This window comes from Hydra viridissima, unplaced genomic scaffold (assembly GCF_058129835.1).
Source record: "Hydra viridissima isolate aposymbiotic clone 2 unplaced genomic scaffold, HvirCarnegie_v1 scaffold_15, whole genome shotgun sequence".
Lineage (NCBI taxonomy): Eukaryota > Metazoa > Cnidaria > Hydrozoa > Anthoathecata > Hydridae > Hydra > Hydra viridissima.
The window spans coordinates 4,129,217-4,142,489 of record NW_028324314.1 but is presented as its reverse complement, the minus strand read 5'-3'; the positions used below and the strand labels follow the sequence as shown (position 1 = coordinate 4,142,489).

The 13,273-nt window shown below is 28.7% G+C and overlaps 1 protein-coding gene and 1 pseudogene across 2 annotated transcripts; one reads left to right on the top strand and one right to left on the bottom strand.

The window, feature by feature from the left end:
- Positions 1-3,292: 3,292 nt before the first annotated feature.
- On the bottom strand, positions 3,293-13,260 carry LOC149878255 (nuclear protein localization protein 4 homolog). 2 transcript variants are annotated; one of them, XR_016447550.1, is made up of 17 exons: positions 13,157-13,260; positions 8,940-9,023; positions 8,670-8,782; positions 7,933-8,085; positions 7,808-7,856; positions 7,533-7,627; positions 6,683-6,806; positions 6,359-6,445; positions 6,070-6,162; positions 5,668-5,754; positions 5,137-5,335; positions 4,816-4,976; positions 4,626-4,697; positions 4,380-4,487; positions 4,112-4,228; positions 3,870-3,984; positions 3,293-3,659 (listed from the first exon to the last, which is right to left on the bottom strand). XR_016447550.1 is itself a non-coding variant. In XM_090072681.1 (17 exons), the coding sequence occupies exons 1-17, from the start codon at positions 13,172-13,174 to the stop codon at positions 3,493-3,495; spliced, it is 1,833 nt and encodes a 610-aa protein (XP_089928807.1). In that variant the 5' UTR covers positions 13,175-13,260; the 3' UTR covers positions 3,293-3,492. The 2 variants fall into 2 exon arrangements, 1 of the variants encoding a protein (XP_089928807.1); XM_090072681.1 differs by having other exon boundaries at positions 4,389-4,487.
- LOC149878256 (uncharacterized) lies at positions 10,730-11,719 on the top strand (annotated as a pseudogene).
- Positions 13,261-13,273: the final 13 nt, after the last annotated feature.

Genomic DNA, 13,273 nt, shown 5'->3' with positions numbered 1-13,273 from the left:
ATTTCTCCAGATACCTAAAAAATGTTTTTGCTAGTGACGATTGCAACGCCGTAAGAATGAAACGGTGAGTAGTTTTGTGAGGCTCTTTTTTAAAAAAATTACGCACTATCTTTACTTTTTAATTCTTTACGTACACTTTATCTTGACTTCAAATCAATTGCTCGATTTTTTTGTGTTAAGTCTCTTTCTCTAGCAAATTGATTATTTCAAAACGATGCAAACATATTTCCAAATTACGTATGATATAGCAAAAGCACCGCAGTTGAAAGAGTTCTTCCCATCTGTAGATTGCATGCAAGACGTGTTATTTTACCATAATCTACTCATGAAGAGAACTGCGCTTTCAAATAATAACTTTTAATTTCTTTTGTTACTAAAAAAAGGTATCTCTACTGGAGGTATGCAAGGTTCAGTTGTGGGAGGATCATTCTGCTCCCCTTTCTCGAAAAATAAAATTCTATTTGCACCTCCTTAGAATTGATTGCGTCCTATATTAAGTCAGCATAAGTCAGCTTGGGTTGGGCTGCAACTGTTTTAGAAGTGTTATGGTTTGTTAAAGTATATACGTTTATAGTATAAACGTTGATTCTAAGATTCCTTAGCTTATTATAGGAATACTTCAATATTTGGCTCCATTAAAAAAATATCGTTCACTGCCTATTTGTTAGCGGTGAGAAAGAGCTATTGGTTGTTATATTTGTATTAATTTTATTTAATCTCGTTTGCATTACATTAAGATAAGTAGATTGTAAGATGGAAGTATGAGGATTGTTGCATTTCCGCGATTATAACAATATTCGGACATAATTATCTATATGGTAATTAACTTATATAACTACTAATTGTTTTAATAAATGAAGGTTTTAAGACAAATGAAATAAATTAAATTTTTCATGCGACGGAAAGGAAGTCACTCCGGTGATAAACGTCATGAATCTATAAAAGATAAAAGTAAAAGAAAAAAACTTTAACGCGCTGCAACAACGCGACTTTGTTAAAAGAAATTAAAGTTCACTGCCATTCACTTAATATTTGTTTGGCACACGTTTGATTTGAATAAACGCGAAAATATTACCAAAAAAAAAATCTGTCTTTTAATAATTTTTTTTTATTGTTTATTTAATGTATTTGGAATAAAATGCCAGCCACCTGATAACTTAGTAGTAAAAAACCAAACTTCTGTAAAGCGAAAATGACTGATGAAGAAAAAATGTATGAAAAAAGTCGGATAAAAGTTATGCGCATTACAACTCAGTAATAGTTTGCATAAATTAGCTCCACACCTACTTTTAGAAGTTGATGTGCAAATCAACCAACTTTGCATATACTCTCTTTTTAAAAAATAAACCTATTTTAATTTTTTCTTGATTCTAGTAGATCGTGTTAGAATTTCGTTTTTTTCAGTATTCAAACTCTATTTCCTCTTTTTTACTCATTAAAATAAATAAATGTAATGAACAAGCAGACAACTTTAAACTAAGTTAAAATAAGTTTAAAAATAAAGTTAAAAGTTAAAAGTGATCACAATGACGATGAAAATGATGACGGTGAAGGTCACGTAATGATCAAGATGATGATCATTATAATGACAAAGATCATAATACTGATATCTATGACAATGACCATTATTTAAATAGCGAAGTTGTTTTCTTTAGATTTGTAACAGAAAACATCGATGATATTGGATTAAAATGTAAGAATTGAAATTGCCGGAAGACATTGGAATCAAGAACTACATAAATACAGTGAATGAGAAAATTGAACTACATTCGAGATACCTTTTTCGTAAAATCGTTGTGATACAAAAATAACATAGTGAAGACTTCAACTACAAGAAATTATTAAATGCATTTTTGTGCCTTTTAACAAGAAGAAAATTTATATTTACTTGTACCAGTTAATCTTTTTGATTTAAGCAACATCAAAATAAACATTACATGGCAAAAAAAGTTCCCAGCTCTCCTATCAAAGAATGCACTGAGCCAAAAGAAAGACGACGTTTTAGCTTGGATGCCCTAAAAAACCCAGCGATTTTGTTCGTAAATTCAACATTAAAGAGACGACGTAAATCTGAATTTCCAAAAGTTATTGAAAACCTAGTGCATCATATTAACAACCCATCAGATATTTTGGAAGAAAACGAAGAAGAAGAAGAAACAGATGAAGCAGACGATGAGGAAGAAGATAACGACCCTTACAATTTAGAGTCTGAAGTAAACCTTTCGTATAACTTATGGTTTTTTGGCGAAATTGAAATTTCGTTTGACGATTCAAACGGCACAAGCACAAACTATGTTGCCAAAATATTAGTTCTTGTTAACAAAGATGGTAAACTTTTGCATCGGTTAACGTCAACTTTACAAAACGATTCTATCGAAGGCGAAATACCTTCAATGAATGGAATCTATTGTTTAAACTTTAGTGATCCAAATCAACCGAGGTTTAATAATGTTCGATTGCTTTTGGCGTATTTATTAGAGCGAAACTATTTGCAAAGGGTTTCTTTTGAGTGGCTGATAAAGCATTTCCAACAAGAAATGGCATCACTCTCATGAGAAAATCTTCCGGATGTTAGATTTAATTTTTCTTTGTTACGAAAACTGCTCAAGTAGATCTCATAGATATGATGACTCCTATCCTAAATACTGTAAACAATCTAATGGTGTATTCAACAGATGAACTTTAGAATGTCACCCTGTGTTTGTCTCTTAATAGATTTTTATTTCACCTAGTAGAAAAAGACATTAAACTGAAACAGAAACTTCGAGTAATTGTCAAATAAACTATACACAAACCCCTAAAAATTTAGTCTTAAAAGAAAATGTGCTTGACCGTTTGTATTGAATGCACTGGCTACTAAGGTCCAACGAAAATGAGACACCTAAACCAGATTTAAAACCTAATTTAACATTGTTAATAAGAATTTATTTAGATAAATTAAATATTTTGTATAAAGCAATTTAAATGAATCGAAAAATCGAAGGTTGAAAACATTTTGAGCTTAAAATATACTAATTAAATTTCGTAGTTTTACTGATTCCAACCTTTTTATAATTATATTATTCCATAAAATATAATTTAGAATTGTTAAAATAAGCACTCAAATTGGTTTTCTTTATGCCCTTTCTAATCATTCAAGAGGAGCAAATGTTTTTCCAAAAGTGTTTCACGTGGCTTCCTGTGGTTGCCTAAATAGCGGGATCCTTACGTAATTTATTTTGCATTTTATTTTTACGACACAAAGACATCTATAACTCTATATATATATTTATATATAAAAACCAAGGTTATCTTGAAACGATAATTTATGCAAAAAAAAAACAAAAAACAATTTACACAAAACTTACAGCTAATCATAAATAAAATATTATAATAAATTAATACGGGCTTTAATTTATTATCATCATAAGTTGGGTTCACAAACACTTAAAGTTCTTCTACAATGACATTTTCGAACTTCAAGAACTACGCAAGAAAATGTTTATTATTATTTTAAGAATTCGGTAAAGAGCACATATCGCAAGAGTCATCCGAAGGTAAGTTAATAAAAGTACAATGCCTGCAGGTCCACCCCGTAACATCTACGGAGTCAGTGTCCATCATCTCAACAGAACCTCTCCTATCAACGTTACCAACACTTCCAAATGAAGATGAAGGTACTAAAATAAAAAAAGAAGCTAATATTTTGGCGAAATAAGAGAACAAATGTTAGTGAAATAAGACAAAATTTTGGTGAAATAAGAGACAAAAATGAATTAATAGCAAGATAAAGAACGGAGTATGAGAAACTCAAAACGGTTTCATTGAAGTTTCATTTCCAATAAAAAAATTATTTTTTTTCCTTAAATCTTATTTAACAGTAGAACTACCGTGAACTGTTCGAATAAGCTGCTCAACTGTTCTCCATTCCTCTTTTTCTAAATAATTTAGCAACAAATTTTCGTTGCGCGACTTGAGGGCTTTGCATATGTCATTAAGCACACGCTAAAACAAAAATCTACTCATCATCATAACACGAAATTATTCTAACATTTTATCTGTAACATTTTATCTGTAACATTTTATCTGTAACAAGAAAGCAAAATGTTAGAAGAGTTTAAATAAAATATACCCTCATGGGGAGCATGTCGTTGGTAAACATGTATAATAAGAAGTGAAAATCTAAAAAACCATCCATTAATTTTCCGGTTGATATCTTCTGAACATACTGGGAAAACGTATCAAAACTCTAGAAAAAAAACAAACAAACAACCTGTTAAATTAGCTTTCTCCTTTACATTTGAAATTAAAAAAAAAAAAAAAATGAATTAAAAAAAAAAAAAAAAACGTTCTTTAAGCTTTTCTTTTCGAGCAGATAAAAACGAAAAGAAACAGCGAACCTAACAAACCTGAACTTCTCCTATCTGTGATCTGTTTTCAATTGGAAATGGTAAATCACTACACCCAACAAAAGTGTATAGAGGCTCTATAGGAAAAGCAGCTGGAACCTGAGATAACAATGAAAGAGACAATAAACGATAAAAGTATCCGACGCCGAACAATAAAAATAATAGCAAAGTATCCGGCGCCGAACAATAAAAATGATAGCAAAAAATATTCTTATTGAGCTTAAATAAAATCTAAACCTCAATTAAAAAATATTCCATTGGCATTGGCCTTCCAATACAAGTTACTTCATTACCATAGACATCTTTCTCCTAAAATATGTAATATTTCTCAATTTAAAAGTCAATTTAAAAGATGGAAAATAATGAACCATTTAAGACAAATAATGGGACATAAAAAGATTGCATTATAAAAAGACATAAAAAAAACCTTATAAAATACATCTGGAACGTATTGCTCGCTAGATGATTCTTTAATATAACCTAAGGCTGGATCATCTATTGTAGGAACTAAGCAGTTATCTCGTACAAGAGCCATGCATTGGTTTGACACTTGCCAACCGTCATAATGAATATGTTTATCTTCGTGGCCTTTAAAAAACAAACTTCAGCAACTATACAATAAGAATTCTATACGTGATGCTAAACAACCTCTTCGTTTTAAAGAACTTTGTCATGCTACTAAATCTTGTCATCCTAGAGAATCTTGTCATGCTTAACAATCAAGCTAAAGAATTATAAAGAAATAAACCTGACACTGAAACTGTAACAAACTTAGAACCAAACTTCCCAGAAGAGGAATCTCTACAGGGATTTGGGTACTTATTTTGGAAGTATGCAGCTGTAATACATTCTTGAGCACTCAAGAAGTGACTTTTGCTATGCCTTAAATGTTTCACCAATCCAGAATTTAATTTATCTGGTACTAAATCAGTAAATATCCAGCCAACCTGAAAAAAGAAATTTGTTTTTACAAAATAAAAACTAGTTTTTAAATACCATAAAAAAGATGTATGAAGTGTTCATTTTTTGTCTTATAGCAGGCTAAAAAAAAAAATGCAAATAGAAAAACAAATGAAAATTATATTATTAACTGCCAATTTTAAGTCAAAAATAATAATTTAGTTTAACTTTTTGCAAGCAAATTAAAACTTAGACGATAAAACTTAGACAGGAAAAATTGGTTACTTTAAAAAAGAACTATCAAGACAACTAAAAGAGATAAGGTGCACTAATGAAGGATTAAAAACTTTCAATAAGTTTCAAAAATGTCTTAACATACTCTTCTAAGCCCCATATATGATGCTAATACTTCCACAGCTTCCTCATGTGTATCTTCCAAGAGTTGAATGCGATCTTTAGTGTTCTCCTATTCAAGTAAATAGTGATTAAAGTCACATAGTGATGCAAGAATGAATCTTTTTAAGGCTTTTTTTAAGAATCTTTTTAATTCTTGCAACATATTATGAATTTAATCACTATTAATTGATAATAGTAATTGTTAATATAAATAAATAAAGAAAAATAAATAAATAAAGATAGAAAAATAAATATAGAAAGTTATCTTTTAAATCATCTTTTAATTTAAGATTTAAACTTAAAATACTGAATTTAAATATTTTTTTATTAATAAACTAGGAAATAATATCTTAGAAATATTACTGTATATGATTAAAAAACTTACCTGAGGGGGCTCATAAATGGCTGCAACAGTGGCACGTATGCCTAATGGTACATTTTCATGTTTTTCATACTTTCCATAGAGATAGCCTATCCTCTGAGACAACAAGTTATAATTTTAATCAAAAAACTATCAAAAGTATGTTTTAATTTATCTTTTTAGATAAAATGTAACAAACTTGATAAAATAAAACTTAACATTTAAAGTATAATCATAAATATGGTAAAACAACTATCAGCTCTTTTAGTGCCAGCTCTGCAAGATAATTTTTAATTTACAATAATTTAAAAACCTGGGATCCAGTGCTTCTCCAATAATTTAGGAAACGATCCATTATCATGGGATTTTCAAACATTATATTATCAACATGCCTATATTTCTAAAAAAAAATAAAATAAAAAATACCTAAAAAAACCATAATATATCTGCTAATAAGTCAACAGTCAACAACAGATGACAACAGTCATCAGTCAACAACAGATGAAACAACAATAGAATTTCAAGCTCAATTTAATGCAGTAAAATGAGTATATAATAACTAATTTATTTCTTATTTATTTAGTCATGGTTTAAAAAAATAAATTTATTAAAAATAAAAATAATTAATAGCAAATACTTGTCTACTGAGCATCACTGCACTCGGTTGGCATTTAGTGCAAATTCCTTTTGGCCAAGGAGAATGTTCTGGACAACCAGGCTTAATTTTACAATTTAAATCTTCCATATTTACAAATTTTCCCCTATTAAATAAACAATTAAAACAATGGTAACCTACATACATACATACATACATACATACATACATACATACATACATACATACATACATACATACATACATACATACATACATACATACATACATACATACATACATACATACAGGGCAGGGACCTTAAAAATTAACATAGAAGTAAATTCTTTTTAGATGCTACATTTTAAACCCTTTCATATTGTCCAGCATTTTTCTGGTTTTCTGGTTGCCAAATGGTTGAATAAGAAGAAAAATTATTTCTAATTGAACTGAAATTATTTTAGAAACAATTTCTAAACAATAATCTCAGTTGATGCTACTTGTCAATAATTTCTCTCAATAATCAAATAATCTCTCTCAACATACTGTGTATACACACACATCACCAAACTTTATTGATTTCTTTGGCTGATGAATGAGAAATTTTAGTTTTTCATTAAGATAAATTCAGCAACAGTGTTTTATTTACAAATGTATGTTTGTATTTGTAGAAAAATGCAAAACTTTATTAACCAGTTTATCAAAAGTTTTGAGATTTTGAGTCTCATTTTTTAACATTTGTACAAAATGTACAGGTTGTCTGAAGATTCTAACATGTTTTAACATTAGCTCTCAAGTTGTTTATGACTGTAAGACACTATTTATAGGACATTCATGTGACATAAAACTACATAAATATGCAAAGTATTTATACAAAAAAAATTTTAGTCACCTGCTTGCTCCACTCTTCAACTTTTTTAAATAGGCATGAAATGATAAATGTTTTGCAGGAGGTTTTAAACTTTTTAAATAATCTTCATCATACGGCTAGAAAGATTATTTGGGGAATTAATTAGAATCCATAACAATAATTATAAAAATAAAAAATAATGATTATTAGCAAAACCCAATCACAAGTACATGCTTGTATTTTTTTTAATTAACTAAATTTAATAAATCTATTAGACAACTCTCCAATCTTAGTCAAAAACCCTGCTAAAAACAAACCTCTAGAGGGGAACAGTTCAGACACTTTCCTAGGTTGTTATGTTTACACCTACAAAAAGAAAAGAAAAGGGTAGAGCTAGATGATAAAAATTAGCACTCCAAAAGATCAGAGAATAAAATCATACAGTTGAGGATCTTTCTTCCGCTGAATCAATCCAGATTCATGTGACAAGAGTACATCTATTTCATCTTCAACTGCATTACTTTCCTGATCATGGATTGAGGTTTCCTCATTTTTTTCTTTGTCATTTTCTTGAAGATATAGCATATCTCCATGCCTAAAAATATTTACAAAGATTGCAATTTGTAATTAGGTATTTAAAAAATAAATCATTATACTATGACTAAGATTCCAAACCTTAGGGATGTGAAAAGCTAAATATTTGTACCTAAAATTGATTGAAAAAAAAACTCATCTGACTTATATAAGTTTTACAGTTTGTAACTTTAATTTTTCTATTTTTCAAAAGAATTATTCTTCAGCTATGCAAAAAAGACCTACATAAAAATAATATACTTGGCTTAAATAAATCAGGTATACACCTGAGGGGTGTTACTTGAAATTAAATTATATAGAATTGTTTCACAGATGCTTAACAATGATGCTGTCAAATTCGTTTCAGATAAAGTTAAAACAAGAGAAAACTTATTTTGTTGAAAAATAAATTTATCTTGACACTCTTTTACTTCTTTCTTTTTCTATTTCTTTTTTTTTTTTTAGGTCATTCTATTTTTTTTTTAGGTCATTCTTTTTTTTTCTTCTGTAATTTTATGGTTATTAAGTTTTTTCTTCTATTTTCTTAAAAAGCAACAACTGAATTTAAAAAAAAAATAAACAAAAACAAATAAGAAAAACAAATACTGCAAATGAAGCATCCGTAAAGTTTTTTTGGCATTTCGTGCAATTTCATCTGTATAAGCTCTATCTTTATAAAGCAACCATCCATTTGGTTGCAAACTAAGACACTCACTAACCTTAAAAAACAATTATTAAAAAAATTATTATGAAACTAAAATGTTAAAACTAATGAAACAATTACCTGTAAAATTATAATCATCAAATATTATAATCAATAAAAATTGCACAACTGACGACTATTTTTTTAAATTAAACAAAATGTAATTAAAATACCTTTTTATAGAGACAAGATACCATATCAGATATGCCCATCTCTATTCTTTTCACACCATCTCGAGTTTGAATTCGAAGCAACATCTTTAAATAATTGAGAGTGTGTTGATTAAAGTTTTATATATTTTAGGTGTTATATATATATTTTATTAATAGAACCAACACAAAAATTTCTTACAATATTCATATGATAAATTATATTTAAACTTTTTAAGTTTTGGGTTGTTTCATTAAAATTTCTAGGTCTTGCATGCACCATCTCAAATTTTGATAAAACTTTAAGAGATAACTTTTGTATATAAAGTAAAAAAGTCCACAAAATCCTATAAAGTCTTACAACTTTCAATATTTTTCTGAAAAAACCTACCGTGGTGTGACCTAACAAAGTCCTATGCTGTAAGAAAGTCCTAATGTAACAAATGATAAATTTTGTATATTATAAAATAATTATTTTGAGAAAACACTTTTTGTTATTTTAACTAAATGTTTTTGAAGAAACTTTCCATAAAAAAATTGACTGGATTGGTTGAGAATTCGGCCTATCAGAGTATTTGTTCTACTGAGATGTAAATATTCAATATAAGTTAATGCCATTTTGAACATTGCATCAAAAATTGTATGGTGAAGATTTAGGTTTTTTATTGTAAAGATTTTGTTGTTAAAAAACTATTTTGATCAATGATGGCTCATGAACGTGGTAAGTTTGGAATTTGCATGTAAAAACGATCGATTTACACGTAAAAACTAATATTTTTACGAAAAAGTTGACTTTGTTTTTTCCTCTTTTTTACCGTATACAAAAGAAAGTCCTAGCTTTACAAAAATAATTTAATTTTTTGTTTTAGGCCCAAAAAGATCTTATAAACCATATTCACAACAGGATATGGATGAAGCATTGGATAAAATAAAAAAGAAGACTATGACAATATATGCAGCATCCAAATTTTATAAAATACCTAAGACAACCCTTTGTTCAACGAACATAAGGTCTAGCAAAGAGTCAAGTAGGGCGTCCAACAATTTTTGATAAAAACATAGAGGTTAAAATTAAAAATTAGCTAATTGATATGGCCAATGTTGGTATGCCAGTCAGAGAAACTTCTTTTTAAGAAACTTCTTTTTAAGGGTGTATCTATTTTAGCACATAAAATGAATCTTGACCAAAAAGTAAATTGGCACTCGTTGGGCAAGCAATTTTTTCAAGAGACATTCAACACTTTCAATTCGAAAGGCTCAGACACTTCCAAAACAAAGAATACTTGTTTCCTTACAAGATATTAAAACGTGGTTCCAAAAAATAACAGAGTATATGGATAAAAATGATTTATTGTCTGTGTTTGAGGATCGTAATCGAATTTGGAACCTTGATGAATCATCTTTTGATCTGTGTCCATCTATTAAAAATGCAATTGGACAAAAAAATAAACGATTGTATAACATCACTGCAAATAGTGATAAAGAAAATTTCTGAGTTATGATAACAGTAAATGCAAGTAATTTATTTGCACCACCTTTGGTTTTGTATCCCTATGAACGGCAAATTCCACCAGAAATTGCAGCTGACTTTCCTAAAGATTGGGTTATGGGTAAATCAGCCAAAGGTTACCAGATGTCCCAAACATTTTATGATTATATATCTGGACCTTTTATTGAGATTTTAAGGAAAAATAGTGTCCTATTGCCAATAATTCTTTTTTTAGATGGCCACAAATCACATTTGACCTTAGATTTGGGACAGTTTTGCAGAGAAAATGGTATTGCAATCATTTGTTTGCCACCTAATTGCACCCATTTTGCACAACCATTGGACCGAGTTTACTTTCATGTTGCAAAAGATATTTGGACCGACATAGTCACAGAATGGAGAATGCAAAACCTTGGAGTTGCTCTACCAAAAAGGACATTTGCACCCCTGCTCCAGACTGCAATTGCAAAAACACAGGAAAATCCAACTTTAATACCAAATGGATTTAAATGCTGTGGTTTGTGTCCTTTTTTACTAGAAAATTTTGATCTTACAAAAGTCCAGTTAAGTGTACAAGAAAATGAAATTCAAAGGGATCCTAAAGAATCCACTGAAACTCTGGTTATAGCTGAACTGTTAAGTCCAATTGATAAGGTCAAAAATGATTTAGAAACTGATATGACAGATGAGCAATTAAAATCTTTTAGAGCCCATCGTAATCTTATGTATTGGACAGGTGCAATAGAACAAGAAGCCTTATTTTATTACTGGCAGAAGAAAATGGACAAATAGAGGGTGTTGATCCCACAACTCGAGAAAAGAACATAGTTCTAGAAACCCCATTAGAGGAAATTCCAGTAAGTAATGAGAACTTAACGCAACCAGAATCAACCATTGAAATTTATGCGACAGCTTTAGTGCCAGTTCAAGGACCTTTGCAAGCAAATGACAATGTTTTCGATTCAATACTTGTTAGTCCAGAAGAATTTCAGAGTTAAAGTACCAAAACAAGCAACAAGAGTTTCATCAGTCATTACATCTGACCAATATATAGCTAGTTTAGAGGAAAAAAAGAGAGCTAAAGAAGAATCAGAAAGACAGAGAATTGAGAAAAAGCAAGAAGGAAAGAGGAAAAAAGCTGAAAAAGAGTTTGAGAAACAGGAAAGAAAGCGAATTCAGCTAGAAAATTTAAAAGAAAAACAAGAAAAAGCAGCTAAAAAGTCTAAAAATAAGTAAAGTTATATGTAGAATAATGGAAAGGAATTTTTAATTTTATATTATGTGTAGAATTAATAAATCTCTGTCAAAAAAATAAATGTCTATAGTGTATTAGTCATTTTAATCTTCAAGAAATATATAATAGTAAACATTAGGACTTTCTTTTTTACTTATTAGGACTTTCTTTTATTCCAAACAAAATTATAGTACTTTCTTTTTGTCATCACCTCGAACTATATTACAGCTTAAATTAAGACTTTTTTGAATGTATTCATGCCTAAAATAGGGTAAAACTGAAAATTTATTCATTTTTCTACAATATTATCAAAAAGCAAGAATTCAAATTCATTATTTTTTAGTATTAATTCACTCTTATAAATTGAGATATCGAAAACTAGGACTTTCTTACGTCACACCACGGTAATTCTGCAATAAAAAATTTTTTCCATTTCTTCCAAATCATTTCCATTCCTTTACATTTTAAAAATAAAACCTAAAATCTTTAAAATTTATAATTTATGCAAACTGTTAATACTTTAAGAACACATCAAAAAAGAAATTTAAAATTCAATATTTCAATCATAGTGGCAGCCTAAAATTCAGAAAATTTTACTCAAACTTAAGTGTTTAATTGGGTGAGATTCTAGACATGGTATGCTATCATTTTTAAAGCTAGGGATTGGACACAATTTAGTGAGAAACTATGCATTTGTGGAGATTTAAAATATTTAATCTTCAGCAGCATATAACACAGGTTTTATATTTATTAAACCCAGAAAGCAAAACAAAAGATTTCAAATATCAACTAACTCATAAAAAGTTGATTAACTAAGGCACAATTAATGAGTTTATGATAAAAGAGGGTTTTCACTACGGGTGGGAAAAACCTACTTTCAACTACCATATTTTAAATTATTTCAAGTTTAGCATTGCATTATACTTAAACTAACTTTTAAAATGCTTCAAATGGGTCCTTATCTACAAATTTGATGAATATAAAATGTAAAGTTAGGTTACAATCATTTGAAGTTGTCATAGTAAAATTAGGGACTTTGTATTAGAATTAAATTAGGATTAAGATTAACTTTAAGCCAATCTTTAATCCTGACATTCAAAATAAAACTGAGGTGAACTACTCAACTCTAACCCCATTTTCAGACTACTTTAAATAATTCACACTAAAACTAACATTTAACATTTTTTCTGTATACTGCTTTATGCATATATATACAATTTCTTAAACAAATAGTTTGAAATAGTACTTTCTTACTAACTATACTAATGTATAAAATCCACTTATTTAAAACCCTAAAATGCATAACTATTTAGGGTTTTTAGACCGAAAGATAAAATTACCCTGAAAATGATTTGTGAATGATTGAAACTTGTTAAGAAATAATCTTTAAATGTTACCTTTTTTTTTTTTTGAGATTTAACTTGACAATATAACTTGTTTTTTAAAAAAACCAAAGTTAACGATTAAAAAAACCTTATAAAACGAAAAGGTATAAGAAAAAAGTTAAAAACGGAATACATTTTTTTTTGAAGCCATTGAAATCTTTTTCCCATCAGTAATCTTATTTTTGTTATCAGCAAATTTTTTACCTTACCAAACGCAGTAGAGTATTTTTATCAATCGGTGTAAAATGCT